This window comes from Phalaenopsis equestris, unplaced genomic scaffold, assembly GCF_001263595.1.
Source record: "Phalaenopsis equestris unplaced genomic scaffold, ASM126359v1 Scaffold000488, whole genome shotgun sequence".
NCBI classification, from domain to species: Eukaryota; Viridiplantae; Streptophyta; class Magnoliopsida; order Asparagales; family Orchidaceae; genus Phalaenopsis; species Phalaenopsis equestris.
Genome location: NW_018164928.1, coordinates 77,028 through 93,105, shown reverse-complemented (window position 1 = coordinate 93,105; position 16,078 = coordinate 77,028). Strand labels below are relative to the sequence as shown.

Below are 16,078 nucleotides of genomic sequence, written 5' to 3'. Positions count from 1 at the left end.
TATATATATATATATAAAGAAATAAGCAGAAACTATTATACGGCCCTCCAACCACTCTTAATATGTCTAACAATTTGAGTACCACCTGTGCCAGAGGGATTTCGAAACCCCGACCTAAGAGGTCTTACAACGAGGAGTCAAAATAATTATATATATATGTACCTATTTTATGGAATTATGATATAAATAATTTAGGTTGGTAGTGGGTGGCTGGCGATTGACTTTATTTATGTCTCTTATCATCAACTTTTAAGCCGGTAAATATTGTGCTTTGGAAGAGAGGAGAACACACTAAAATAGAAGTTCACTACTAAAATAGATACTTTTATTTATTTATTTATTTATTTTGAATTTGTTTGACTGCTTTTGTCATTTTAATTAATGCTTCAATAAATTTTAATTGTCCTTTGTTTTATTAAGATTTTGTTTTTACCATTTAATAATAATTTATTTATTTTTAAATGTTTATATTAACCTTTTTTTAGCGTTTTTAAATTTAATAATTTTTTAATATTTCTTTAAAATATTTAATAATAATAATAATTATTATTATTGTTTATTGAAATGACAATTATTAATAGGCATTGAATATAAAAAAAGTAAACCGGAAATATTAAATAATATTAATAATTTAAATTAATAGGAAAATTGAAAATATAAATCATTATTTATACTTTCATAATTTAGAATAATAATTATTATTAAATAAAAATTAGAACAGAAAAGATTAAATAATATTAATAATGTTATATTTAAGAATAATATTAATTATTAAATCTAAAAAGGCCGAAAAAAAAAATAATATTAAAAATGTTATAATTAAGAATAATAATATAATGGAATAAACAATAAAAATAAAAAGAATATATAATAGTATAAATACTTTTATTATTAAAAAGAAGAATGATAATAATAATTAAATATAAAAATAATAACTTAAACTATATAGGTCCAATCGGTTAGGCTGAGTTGGCGTTGTTAGTCAGCTTAGGGTCAACAGGGCTGACTTGATTGTCTAAGTTTTGTTAATTGATTAATCTAGTCTGACTGTCGATGCTCGATCGTTGGATGAGAAGCTCCTGTCGAATGAGTGAAATTATGTTATCGTGTAGAGGGTAAATCACAGTAACCTGATAGACAGCTCTTTCCTAAACGAGAAAAGCCTGTGGGATGACTTTAGGTCTCTGCTACATTGTCAATTCTTCGTCCCTAATGAGAAACCTTGGCGGCGTCTGCGAGACTACTGGTGATATTAAAGAGTCAGGTCTTTCTTCGAGTAGAATCTATTGGAAGGTAGGTTGTTGTCTTTGGACAGCTTTCCAGCAGGGATTAGCTCAAATGTTTATTTGTTTTGCTTTAGTTTGTTTAGTTCAAATTTTATTTGATCAGTCATCCTTTTGTTCTTCTCCCTCTGTCAGCCTTTAGCTTTGTTATATTCGATCAAGTGAGCATCATGATCTTCTATCGGTGAGTTCTCCTTCACCTTATTTTCTTTCTTTATCTCCTCAGGATCAGAACTGACGTAAGTTCAAAAAAATATTTCACTATGTCATATGAACACAATCATAAGAATGTATTAAGTATTTTTATTATTACAGATTAATATTGAATGCGTCAAAACAGTTTCTGCAAGCCAAAACCGAAACAAGTTTTTGAAATATTTTAACTTAAAGAAATAGAATACAGCAAAAGAAATGCCCGTCTCCACACGGAAGCGTCATCGTTTTAATAAAGGGGCAATTGCATACAGGCCACTCGAATTTTGCAATTTACAAATTTGCAGCTCATCAAATTTCAAATTCTCACGCCATTATCAAGGTTCATGATAAAACCCCGACTCATATATTTTCATAAATACATCAATTTAGTAGTTCAAATAAACTACAAAAAACAATTAATTTATAAATATCAAATCTGGAATGTCATGTGGAGTCATTTTAAATCTCAAAGGACGGCAAAGTCTAGGGCTCTCAAAAATTAATCTGTCACGTCAACTCGGCTCGATTCTTACTTTAACAATTCAGATCTGGGTTGACCTAAATAAAATTTGGGTCAGGTTTATATCAAAAAAAAAAATAATGTGTTTTAATTTTTCTAACACGTCAACCGAAAAAACACCCAAAACACCGACCCATCAAATTTAAATTGACTTGAAGTTGGCCCTTCGACCCAAATTTAACCCGAGATCGACTCGATTTTAACCAGAATAGTTTTTACCCTTTATGTTAAATGGGTTACACTAATCAGATTCGGGTTGATGGGTTGAATACAGGTCTTATTTAGGTTGGACTTTCTAATCTATCTAATAGTGGGTCAATCTATTTTGGGTTGGCCCAAGTCTGACCCGTGAATTCAATTTGAAACTCCCCACATTCTTTTCCTAACTTAAAAGCTGCATAAAAATAATGATATATTTGCATTTATTCGCTTTAATAGTCAAATCTTAGCTCAACGGCTCTGATTCCACTCCCATGAGGATATCTATGGCAGGTTATTTCATTCTTGCTTTAACATTTATATTTTTTTAACGTGATAATTAAGAAAATATATAAAAAAAAAACTTAATCACATCCTTGATCATGAGATACGGATGGTTTGAGCTCCTGAAATCAAGAGGACAACAAGTTCTATCTTTTAAGGTGTATGGTAGCTAAATAATATATGAGTAGCATTTTATAGATTTTATCTTTTTAAGAAAAAAAAGATTTAAATTATAGATTTTGTTTGTACCATCATTAATTGGATCCTAAAGCATTAGTAAATTGCAAAAAAAAAAAAAATGTTGTAACTATACAATTTGAAGCGTGGAGCTACTCATATCAGCAATGCACGAATAGCTTTCAGCATTTCTTGCCCCAACATAAACACACAAAAAGATGATGAAAAAGATAAATGAATCCAAAGAGCCAGACGTTCAGACGAAGGTCCAATGAGTATAAAGGCCCGAGTGCTGAAGCTTGAGTTACGAAGGCTGAGTACCAATGACTGAGTACGGAGGGCTGAGTATGAAGATTTTTTAAAAACGAGAATCGTAGCCGTTTATCACCTACCAGTTCACTTATAAGAGAAGGTCATCCACATTGTCTTCAAAATTTCTTGATCTCATTTTCAATACTTTATTTGGATAAAAAGGGCTTCATTCATGCATTCAAGGATTATTATCCCCAACTCCTTTAAGGTGACTTGGATTTAAACAAATATCACCTTGGGTTCTCCTATCTTCTCAATGGGAGCTGGGAACACTCCAATATGAAAGATGACCTCCCACTTCGTCTCTAAATCATTGTTCATCAACAGCATCACCAACACAATCAACTTCATTGGTAACTTTAGCTTTATTATTCGGGGTGATACTCCTTGAAAGATTATCCTCATTGATAATCTCACTCTCAACTATGACTTCCTTGGATTCTTGCTCTCCACCAATATCAACTGACTCACTCTTTAAATGTGAAACTTTAGAAGATTCATCCTAATTTTTCGGTTAAGTTGGCCTATGCAAAGGTGAGGTGTTACCTATAACCTTCATTTGAAGTTAAGGATAAGCTCCAATGCTAAGGCCTTGCTCTGAGTATCATTGAACTCTAAGGCTTCAAAGAATTTGTTGCTCTTTGCTATAAAGGAAGACTTCGAAGTGCTGAACTCTCTACTTGGATTTCTATTTGGAAAAGTCTTAACTCTAACAACTATCATTGGAGAATCGAATATTTCATCTTTAATGTCTATTGTTGAAGCTTTTCTTCCATTAAAACCCCACCTACATAAGTAGGAGTTATCTTGGCAACAATCTTGTCAGTCTTTTAATTTTTTTAGTGGAGACATGCTCAATCCATATAAAACTCATTCCATTTTGCGCCTTAGGAAATGAGCAATTATTTTTGTTAGGATATTAAGCAATTTATAGATGAGATGAATCCATTTCAAATGTTATATAAAGTTGAAGTGTTTTTATCCAAATATTTTGTGCTAGTTGATATAATTTTTAGAATTTTGTTGTAACTTCATGAAATCACATGTTTCCATATTTTAAGTTGACTTCAATATTTTTTTGATATACGTTTACATAAGAAAACTATATGATCTATAGAATCTTTGATTTCCTAAGTACAATGAATAGTGGCGATAATACTAGTTTTCTGACAAGAGTAGTGAATAGTAAAAAATAGTCTTACATATAATAAGTGAATTTAAATCATGCTGAATGCCATCACCGTTAATAAGCTCATGCTTATGGTCCTTAAAATTGAGGCAAATCTTATAAGGCTTCCTTCTATTTAAAATCCTACTCACGTTAATAAATCCAAAGAACTAGCCAAGATATTATGCAGAACTATTATACATGTGAGAATATATAACACCCCCATTTAATGCCTCTATTATCTTCATAGGAGATTTTGTGGCGCCAAGCTCTCCGTACCGGATATGTGGCTCCCTTCAATAATCTTCCCCGCAAATCCACACTTGTTCTACATTCCCGATTCCTGATAGATCCAGCCGCCGCCCACCTATGGCTCCGGCGCTCACTTCCCAGTACAGCTTCAGCCGCCTCATCACTCCCCCTCACCCCAAGCTCGGTCTCCGTCTCCATCAAAAGCCTCCCACCACCATCTTCTGCAGAAAACCAAACTTCACTTCCCCCGAGACCAACAAACCCAGCCGCTTCTTCTTCTTCGACCTACCTAAATTACCCGACCCCAAATCCACATCTCTCTTCTCCACCCGCCTCCGCAAGGACCCCAACACCGTCTTCGTCGCCGGGGCCACCGGCCAAACCGGTGCTCGCATTGTCCTCACCCTCCTCCGCAGGGGCTTCTCTGTCCGCGCCGGGGTGCCAGATATTGCATCTGCTCAAGACCTCGCCCGCCTCGCCGCTGCTTATAAAACCATCTCACCGGAGGAATCCAGGCGGCTTAATGCAGTGGAGTCGTCTTTCGCAGACCCGGAGTCGATCGCTAAGGCCATCGGCCTGGCCACGAAGGCGGTCGTCACGGTCGGATCGGGAGAGAATGGACCTGCCAGTGTTGTCACCGCTGATGATGCCTTTACTGTTGTTCGAGCCGCGGGGCTTGCTGGCGTAGGGCATCTGGCTGTTGTTTATGACTCGCAGGTTGGTGGTCCGGGGTCCGGGCAGTCCACCTACAACGTGTTCGACGGAATTACCTCTTTTTTTTCCAACCTTTTTGTGGGCGCTCCGATGCCTCTGACGATGGCCGGGTTGCTTGCCAAGCTGGTGGAGACTGATGTCGTTGCTTATACGTTCGTCAAGGCCAGGCTCACGGAAGATTACGCACCAGAGAGTTCTTTTGCTCTTGTAGTCGGTAAGGAGGGCAGCAGCTCAGATGGGACGACCACGCTTTATAATTCCAAGGTATCCATTATCTTTACATTGAACAAATCTACCAGAATAGTCGCAGGGCAATTATTTGTAAATAAAAAAATTTGTAGTTTCTGTTATTTCTATCTTTAAGATCCCGTACCTGTCTTACAGGTGTCCAAGTCCCAGATTGCAAAGTTGGTGGCGGATGTTTTCTCCAATGCTTCAGTTGCGGAAAATAAGGTGCAGATGATTCTTGTGCAATTTCTATTGAAGTTGAGTCACCTTTAAGACTTCTAGCCATTCTGTAAGAGCGATATGTCTTGCATCTAATAATCTGTCATAATTTATAAGCACTGTTTGTACTATAGCTCGTGGTAGTATATGAAGCCCTCCATTATTTCAAAATTTTACTTTGGTTGGTTAGTTTCACATTATAATCACAGGATAATGATTTAAGGGTGATGCTATACTCCCCAAACAAATCCTACTTGAAAATTGAAATAGTATTTTCTTGATTGTTGTCATCATCTATGCGAAAAAATCAAACAAAGTGCCTCCATAAACACATCACTTTTAGATATAGGAATAAATAAAAGATTACATAGAATTTATTTGGGGATGAGGGAAAACTGAGCCCAACTTAATAAATTGATTAAGTGCACAGTGTAGAGACATATGAAAGGAGCTACAAGAATTTACAATTGAAAATGCAGCTTTACCAAAACAAAAGATCTATCAAAAATAATTGAGTAAAAGCCTAGAAGCTTCAAAGGACTCAAAACAGTGCTTGAAGGTTAAATGGTCAAGTGAGTAAATATCTATAATACTTACAAGCCCAATAAGAAAATATTCCAAATAATAAATTTCAGTTGTTAAAATTTGCCAACAAATGACAAAACCTCCAAACCATCTAAAAGTGAGGAAACTTTTTGTAGGAGAGGTTGGAAATTAGTGAGAAAGAGTTTGCTGAATTATATATGGATGCCTGAATGTTTGAGTTTCATACGGGATAGAGGAATGACAATTCTGTCACTAAAAACTTGTTTCTCATTGACCCTTTTAGAGAAACAAAGAGATCTCTTTGGTTGATTGATATCATGGATAATCTATAAGAAATTGAGATTGCTAGTGTTGGCATCTCCAAAAATTAAGAAGTTATTGCATACAAAGGTGAGAAAATGTGATCTGATCAATGATAATCCTAAGGTAGTCACTTGAAGCAATTTTGTCTTCAAGAAGATTGGATTGACAATCCATAGCACACGAATGAAAATATAAGTGGCAACTTTGCTTTAACTTAGAATAAGAGGAGAAAAACTATTCCACGTCACCATTAGACAGGTAGAGTGGTGCAAATCATACCATCATACCTTGATCCAATCAAAGAAATGCAAAAAGAACCTTTGAGGTGCATTCATTTCAAAATAAATCCTCTTTTGACAATGTTAAAAGCTTTTTGAATGTCAAGTTTAGTATAAAATGTTTACCTGTCTTTGATGGCTGAATACTTATGAAGAGTGTTAGTTACATAGTGAGACTAACCTAAAGTTAGATATGTTGCAGGCTTGGGGAAGCTTGAGAATATGTTTGATAGTAGTGGCCTTTACTTTCTTGGATAGCTTTTTTTGATGTAAGAAGTGTTTAACCTTCGAACAAACCTTATTTCTCCCAAATCTTGAGGGCAAGCATAAAATTCAAAGGTATTTCCAGTAGGATTAGGAGCAAAATCCTCAATACATAGAAGGCCACTCGTTTAATTTACTTATTAGAGATAAGATCCAAAACTTCAATAAGAAGTGATGATGGACTTGAAAATACATGGTGAGAAGGAGTTTGTGAGATGAAAAATGTTTGTTAAATAGATTTTTGAAGTGTTAGATATTAGCATTAGTAATAACAGTTTATGAGGTAAAACTTACAAAATCAGTGGAGAGCTCCTTTACGATGTTGATGCTTCTCCTTTGATTAACTTTCCCGTATAAAATGTGGTGGCCATTTTCTTCCCGAGAAAAAAAACTTAGCCTTGGTTTTTTGAATAATCCATGAATAATGCAAGCTTTGTAGTGCACATAATTTACATTAATATCATAAACATGATAATTGAGGAGAGCTTCTTGAGGCTGAGAATTAAAAAAAAATATTTCTTTATTGATCTTCTTTTATTGTAGCACTAGAGTCAGAAATACTATTAGAATTAGAAATGTGATTCACAGAGTACTAACATTTAGCTCCTAGAGATTGCCCAAGGCATTTGGGCGTTTGATAAACTATAAAGACTGGTTCATTCATCAAAGTAATGATCCCATGCTTGAGCAGGAATAGTCTTGAAGGAATGATGTAAGGTCTAAAATTTTTTAAATACAAATCTATGAGTTGCAGCAAATGGAAGTGTTGTTAGGATGATGATTGAAAAATGATTAGAGCATAAGGAGGCATAACTTTGTAGAAGATAAGGGGTAATGACTCAATCTAATTTGTGGTTGACCATCACACAATCCAACTTTATTATAATAGGTTTAATCCTATTGCTAAACAAGGTGTAACCTAAATAGGAAAGAACTCTTAGAGAAGACTAAAAAATAAATGAGTTGAACTCCCAAATTTTATTGTTTGTGATATTTGTTTCCTCGAGCATTTTTATGATTGAATTTGCAACGATTGAAATCTCCTGAAAAATTATAGGAACTAGAAAGGTTAGCAATGTTTTTGAGAGAATTATAAAGTAGGGTTCTATCTGCTTGAAGTTTAGCAGCATAAATAACAGACAAGTGCAGAGCAGTAGAGGTGCCGCATCGCACAATGCCTTGAATGATCTACTCCTCCGCAAGTTAAGGAGAAAATGAAATTGTAGAAGTATTCCATTTTATTGAGATATGACTAGCGGAAGAGTTCAAAGTTGTCATAGTTGCTTTCACAACCAAACTTGGTGGCAATTGACAAACCAAGGGTCATTAACAAGAGAGGCTTTGATTTTGGCTTCAAGTACACGAATATCAAGGTTTTATGAGTGGACGTGATCTCTGTAGCTGAGATATTGATCCAAATCGTAAAAACCTCTGACATTCCTAGAAGCTAATGAAGGGAAGAACATGGCAGGATCAATTTTTTTTGGTAGTGGTGAATTGGCTTGACCCAATTTGTTGCTATTGGGTTTAACTGTGAGTTCAGGGGGAATGAATGTGTTGTTTTCAGTAGTGTCTGTAGTTGTTGTGTTGAGAGTAATACAGAATACCTCCATTGGTTTGGAATTTGATGCCTCAGTAGAGTTAAGGTTAGGAGCAGTTTTTTTCGGGTACTGATGCCGGGATGGGGATCTTGAAGGATTTGGTGACATTGGTTTGGGTGAGTAAATAGCTGGCGAGGTTAGATGTCGGTAGAAGGTAGCACTGAAATAGTTTTCCAACTGTGACTAGCTCTTCTGCTTCTTGTAGGATAATAAGCAAAAGAGTGAGCAAGAGGCTCCAACTAGAACACAGGGTTAGCTTCTACTCATGGACAACTTTATTTGTTGAGTCTTCACACACCCAGGCTGATGCCAATTTATTTCAGGAGTTGCAAACTATAGATTCATCAACTCATTCTCATAAAAGTACGACGAATTATGTTTGTCTTGAGAGCATTGATAGAGAGCGGGATACACACATTACTAGCGATCTTTGAGACCAATAACATAAATGTAGATTTATGGTTTTAATCCAAAGAGAAATGGGCAAAAACTCTCTCTTACTAGCAAAACTTGGGAGATTATTTTTAATGATGAAAGATTTCCAAATAAAAATAAAGGACCTCCCATCCATACGGATCATATTCTTTAGGGCATGAAACTTAGGCAAGAAAGAACTATCATCAAGTGATAGAAGTTTTTGATTACCTTTCAGTTTCAAAGTCATATTGTAGGCTTACATGACGCCCCTATAAAGTACACTTCCAAAGGTAAACATATTGCTATTATTTTAACTATTTATGAATCTAATGCTGTACCCACTTTTTTGTGGTTCATTAAAATGTTTCATTTGTTACCAAAGCTTCTATGGCCTACGTTTCTCCTGTTTTTTAAATTGGTGCTGGTCAATCATGTTTCCATTTAGAAGTTGCTTAAATCTGATTATTGATTTAACTTAGTAAATCAGTTTGAGCTTATCTCCAAGTCATGCTTATAATTAGGTTCAGGGTTAGATTAACTCACTTATGAAGGGTTAAAACTTAAAATAGAGAGTTGATTACAAGTCATATAAATAAGAGTTAGAGGTTATGTTAAACCTGACGATATTGAAGATTTGGTATATATCAATGAATTCATATATTTGAGGTGACACTTGAATCATAATTCGTTACTTCATTAGCTTTAAGTGCTCATAAACTTTCTTTGAACTTATTATTTTAACCATGACACTTTGTGAAATTCTTTCTCCTCCTCAATTTTAGGTTATTGAGGTTTCAACAGATGCTTCAGCTACTTCAAAACCAGTGGTTGAACTTCTCAGGTATAAATTGCATATTATAGTATCGTATTGTTTTGAAATATTTATCTACTTGTTTAATTGCATGTGCATCATGTGGATGTTATTTATATTTAAATAATAAATTCTAAATTATTAAAATTTAGAAATAATTATTATTATGATATTATTATATTTACAAGTAAACATGTAAACCTATTAATTATTTACTATTTCATTTTTTTTAGAATAAATGGATTATGGGATTATATTAGATACTATCACATTGGTTATATATATATAATTTTTCATCTAAAGAATGAGCAATCCCAATTTATTTGCACGTGCACAAAGTGTATATTATTAGCATTTAAAAAATAATAAAAATATGTAAAGAGATACTCAGCATCATTTATATTAATTAATAAATTATTTATTTTCAAAAGACAACTTGAAGTATAATTAGTCGTGATGTAGGTTTCTATCATTCTTTTTATGTTTATATTTCAGGTGATGTAGGTTTCTATCATTCTTTTTATGTTTATATTTCAGAGGATGAGGACTACAGGAGAAGATTAGAGTGTTTAATTAGAATTTTAGGAAAAAGTAGATCTTAAGAGTTGAATGAAAACGGAGATGATATTTAAAAACCCATTTGTTTGTTAAAAAAAAAGTTGGCATTGCAGACATTTTTAATGAGAATTGGTCAAACTAAAAATAAATACCCAAAATTGTTAAGAATTAGTGAAGTAGGAATATATATTCTTTTCAAAACAATTATGAAAATCAGCTGTTTGAAATATAATTGCCTATGATTTAGGACATTTGAAGAAAAAACTCAGAATTTAACTGTAATTCTGTAGTTGAATTAATTTTTTTTGGTATGGGAAAACTTTAATAAATAGTTTCATTTATAAACTAGTGGCAGCTTTTTGAATCCAAATTTGCCTGTGCCGTGAATCACACTCACACTCACACCAAATGAACAGAGTGTAATTAGAGAGAGAGAGAGAGAGAGACGAACAATAATCAATTATGTCTTATTCATAAAATTTTTCCATTATTTATTGAGGAGATGGTACAACGATGATATTACATTTATGTTCTTGTTTGGAAGAGGTTTGTACTACAGTATTTCTGGTTTTTTACATGTATAGGCTTGTTATCCGACTATTTTCTGGCTTGGTTGGCTACGCTTTGTTGACTTCGAGTTAAAGGGACTAGCTTGGTCGGTATGGGTCGATCGACTGATTTAGCCTGACTGTCAATCCTTGATCCCTAGTGAGAAACCTCTGGGGCGTCCATGAGATGGTTAAAGATACTGTGGATCGGTGCTGACACATTTTTTATTTACAAATTTAATTTCTGCGAGTTCTTCAAAGTCATAGCAATTTCTATGTAGATAATGATACAGATAAATACTCAACAAGAAAGGAACCCAACAAGTGCTTTGACCATGTGATTAAACATTCTCATGTATGAAAAATAAGTTTCTCTTCAAATAATGCTTAAAGTCCAATAACCATATTTTCAATTCATAAACAATACCACATGATAAAGAAGTTCATATATTTGCATGAAAAGAACATGTATTGAGGTCTTTGGATAAGTGGAGAGAGTTAATTCCTTAAGCATTTTCTCTACTTATGAGTTTCATGAATAAGTATGTTGAATAATTATTCTTCAATTGATTTATCTCATTAAGTTGTTGGCCTTTTGTTTTGGCAATATTGTGTGCAAAATCTTAATTTATTAAATAATGAACGATACTTTTGTTCTTTTATATACTGTTAGAAGTTATATTGAGAAATAATTTATTCTTATTAGAAGTTTTAAGCGGTAGGAGACCCTGGTGTTTGTTTAAATGCTCTGATATCATGTTGAAATTCAGAATAATGTGAAATTAAACGAAAAATTTCGTTGATATGAAAGAGAGTATGAATAACTCTTACATGAATCATAGTATAAGAAAGACAATAAAAAAAAATAATATGAAAGGAAAGATGTATCACCTAATATCTCAAATTAATCAATCTATATTAATTATTTGGAGATAAAGGAAATAACATAAATTATGAAAGCCTAAAATAGGAAAGAAAATAAATCTAATTCTAGAAAATAAATCTAAATAGGAAAACAAATAAAATTATATTAGGAAATAAGTCTAATACTCATAACTTCTAATAGGAATAAATTATTTCCTAATATAACTTCTAACACTCCCCCTAATGTTAAAATATTATTGAAATTTATGTTAAACTTGAATTTGAAAACATCAAACAATGAACGAGGAGGATTCTGTGAGGTGGAACTTGAAGTCTTCATCCTGTACTGCGATTGTCTCTTACTATGTCTGTAGATGGGTGGAAGACTTCTAAAAGTAATGTTGTATGAGAGTTTGCAGAGAAATTGACAATTTGCAGGAAAAGCTGACTTCTAGTTAATTGTAGTTGTCGTTGACTGCAGTTCATGTAGTGTCTGTAGGTAGACTGAAGAATCCTACGGTAATGTTGCAAGGGAGTTTGCAGGGAAGTAGATGACAGTAATTGTCTTGGATTGCAGTTCCTGCAGTGTCTATAGGTAGACGGAAGACTCCTATAGGTAATGTTGCAGGGGAGTTCCCAGGAAACTAGATAATTGTGATTGTCTTTGACTACAGTTCCTGTAGTGTTTGTAGGTAAGCAGAAGACTCCTATAGATAATGCTGCAGGGGAATTTGTAGGGAAATTAGGGAAATAGACAACCAATATGAAAAAACTGCAGGGTATGACCTGCAGAAGAAGGAAATACGCCAGAGGTCGGCGTTGCTGCAGAAAAAGCTCCGGAGGAGAATCTGCTGTAGGACATGCTCTGGAGGAGAGTCTACTGCAGAAAAGTTTCTGGAGAAGGGTTTGTTGCAGGAAAAAGTTTCGGAGAAGTGCATGATGTAGTAAAATGTTCTAAAGGAGAGCCTGCGGCAAGAAAAATTCCGGCGGAGAACTTGCTACAGGAAAAGCTCCGGAGGAGGCTTTGATATAGGAAAAAAATTGGAGGAGAGTCTGCTGCAGGAAAAACTCTAGATGAGGGGCTGCTCTAGGAAAAAGCTCCGGAGGAGGCTGCTGCAAGACAAGGTTCCGGATGAGGGTTGCTCAAGAAAAAGTACCGGAAAAGGTCTGTTGCATCGTTCGCACCCAAGATTTCTCCCTTGTCGGGCTTTGACGAAGGAAAAGCTTTCAGTTGCAATGGCTTTATAACAAAGCCAACATTAACAAATGGTAGCATCAAGAGCGCCAAAGGAGACCATTCCCAACCATTCCACCATACACGTAACCAAGGGCAATTCTAGATGGAATGCACATGTAGAAAGTTGTAGGCCTAGCAGTTTTCTATGATACAGGTGCATTCTCGTCAATAGATGGAGCTGCGAGGCTTATGAATGAAGCCTCACTTTTTTCCAAGGGTGAAAATATTGGAGATGCCACTAGAAGTTCAACCATAAACGCAGATGAGAGCACACCACCTTCAAATTGTTGAGGCCGAAGTTACCATGAATTCCACCTCCGATATGCAATTACCGCTCTCTATGCATGTTCTTTGGCTACAATTTACACCATCGCTTGGAATTATTTCTCGATCAACATAATCCTGCATATTCATAACACGGAATATCACGAGCCACAAAGGCTTCTCCTCACCTCCAGGGCTCAATTCCTGTTCGCCGCTTTAGGGGAATCACGATTGCCATTTCCTCCGTGGGTGAAGCAGCGGGAGTGGTCGACAGGGAGGCCTAATGGCTAGAAGATCTTGTAGGATGGATAAGCGGTTAAAACTATGATTTCCACAGGAGAGAGGAAGTCGCCCTACTGTCGAGGTTGGAGTCGACCCTCCGGTGGAATCCAGAACACCTTCTGAAGGTTGGCTCAGAGTTGGAGGAATCTGCCATGATTTCAACTGAGTCAAAAGAGATTTGGTGGGATTCCGAGACTTAATGGCGGCCGATGGAAGTAACGAAGGAGATTTGTAGGCGAATTGGAACTCAAGAAGCCGGACTGTTGGAATCTGGACAACTGCAGAAAAATAGGGAAGCCGGACTGCTGAAAACTAGGAAGCCAGACTGCTGTAGGGAACAAGTGGAAAAAAAACAAATGGAAGGATCTGCAGGGAGGCAGCGGGTGCACCTCTAGCGGTAAGGACCTACAAAAATATCAGGGAAGCTGGATTGCGGGAAACCAGGAAGGGATGACTGGATGCAGAGTAGGCCAGCGGCTGGGAAAACCAGCCAAGAGGGGATGACTGCTGGGAAAAACTATGGGAGGCTCTGCAGGTAAGATAGACGGCTGTTGTAGAGGAGCCTGGTGGCTTGGATCTAGGGTTAGACAGGCGATTGGGGTCCATGGTTAGGTGAAGAAGAAAAAAATCATTGTTTCAAATACTAAGATGAGCACCCCTCTCTTCCCACACAGAGGATAACAAGAAGGAAGTTCGACGGTTCTGGAGGGAAGACCCGCTGCTAGGGTAGGGAATTTGAATATGATATCATGTTAAAATTCAGTTAATGCAGAATTATTTTTATTGATTTAAAAATGGGTATAAATAACCCTTACATGAATTCTAGAATAGGAAAAACAATAAAAATAAAATAATAAGAAAAGAAAGATATATATTGAGATTTATATCTAATGTAGGGTCATATTTGTAAATAGATGAAATATAGGGATTTATCTGTAAATGTAACTTGTAAGGCTATATATAAGTCCATCATGAATGAAATGAAGGGAGCCTTTTTGCAAAATCATTTCAATCTGGTTGATACCCCTAAAGGGACATGGATACTTGCTTAGGCTTCATTTGAGGTGGCTTATACCTTTCTTCTTTTGGTTGTTAAAAGCTACTTTCTTAACCAAAAGTAGCTTTTATAGGCAAATTGTGAAAAAGCAATGAATAATTTGTCATCCAAACGAACACTGATTTTTGCTGACTACTTTTCCTACCCAAAAGCACTCGAAGCTTATTCCAACCAATGCCTTTATCGAAGTAATAAAATTACTAGGGAAGCTTGAGCAACCATCCTATGGAGAAGAAAAGATCCATTCATGGTGTCAAAGGCCTTATGAACATTAATTTTGGCATATATGTTTAAGTGTGTGATTATGTATTTTATCTTTTATTAAACTTTGCAACTATTTTTTTGTTCATGTGATGGCAAGTAACCTAGGTAGGATGAATAAGCAATGAAATAACATCGAGTCTATTTGTCAAATGCTTAGAGACAATTTTATAGAATACATTTCAGAGGGATAGCGATTGGCATTGAGCTGCTTAGCGATGGCTGAGTGTTTGACCATGTTCAAAAGCTTGCTAGTGTGAAAAAAAACGGTCGACAACTATTACAACTTGTGGACTGATAAGCTCCAACATTTTTTAAAAGAATTTAAAGGTATGACTATTTGAACTGAAGGATTTATTTTTGCCAATGTCAAAAAGACATTTCTTAATTTCCAGATAAGTGAAATTGGCTGTAAACATGTTTCGGCTCTTAGAAAAGATGATGGAACCAACAAGGAGATTGATTAAAGTATTGACAATTGAGGTGGGTGTTGAGCGTCTATTGTACGATAAGTGATTTGATTCTCCTCAATAAAATTGTGATCGAGTCTGCCTTTGATCTTCTCATAAACAAAAAAAAATCTCCTTTAGATAACTAAGCAGTTTTAACCCATTGGTAAGCACATTCACTTTCATACGGAAGCATTGCAGAAATTTTTTTGTATGATCTTGGCCTCAGACAGTTTGGAGGTATCCAATGGATCCTTCTCTAGTAAAGAGGAAAACTGTTGTTCCTCTCTAAGGAGCTAGTCTGATATGGATAATTAGATTGTCTTAGCGGCTTAGCCTTAAGTTTTTTGTAGAGCACAAATTTTGGGTCGCCATAAATAAAGATCCTCTAGACATTAGCAATATTATTTATGAAATCAGAATAATGTGTCCATAAATTCTTATGATTGAAGAAGAAGCACTTCTTATGGTCAGTAAATGGAGATTGATCAGAAGATATAGATGAAATAATCACATCATAAGATTTTTTTTACATATCAAACCAACTTTGAAATAGCTCGAACAAATTTGGATCTGATGTGGGGGGCAGGGGGGCCTTGTTGAACCAAGTCTACGTATGCTCCAAGCTAGGAAGACCCGAAAACCTGATTGCAATCTGTAATTGTACAACAACAACGTGTCAGTAAGAATTTCAAAGATTTCTCACGGCTAGGGGAAGAGGTGAGGTGGCCCCATGGGACCTACCAAGAAAGACCCGAGACCACACACTATGCCGGCCGGCTCATGT

At 35.4% G+C, this 16,078-nt stretch overlaps 1 protein-coding gene across 4 annotated transcripts in view; it reads left to right on the top strand.

Annotated features, from left to right (window-relative positions):
* Window positions 1-4,358: 4,358 nt before the first annotated feature.
* Window positions 4,359-16,078, top strand: part of LOC110028068 (protein plastid transcriptionally active 16, chloroplastic) — a 28,615-nt gene continuing 16,895 nt past the window's right edge. For all 4 annotated transcript variants that reach the window (XM_020729772.1, XM_020729771.1, XM_020729770.1 and 1 more), the window contains exons 1-3: window positions 4,359-5,368; window positions 5,489-5,557; window positions 9,743-9,801. In XM_020729772.1, coding sequence (XP_020585431.1) covers window positions 4,508-5,368; window positions 5,489-5,557; window positions 9,743-9,801 — 989 coding nt within the window. In that variant the 5' untranslated portion in view covers window positions 4,359-4,507. The remainder of the gene's footprint in view (window positions 5,369-5,488; window positions 5,558-9,742; window positions 9,802-16,078) is intronic.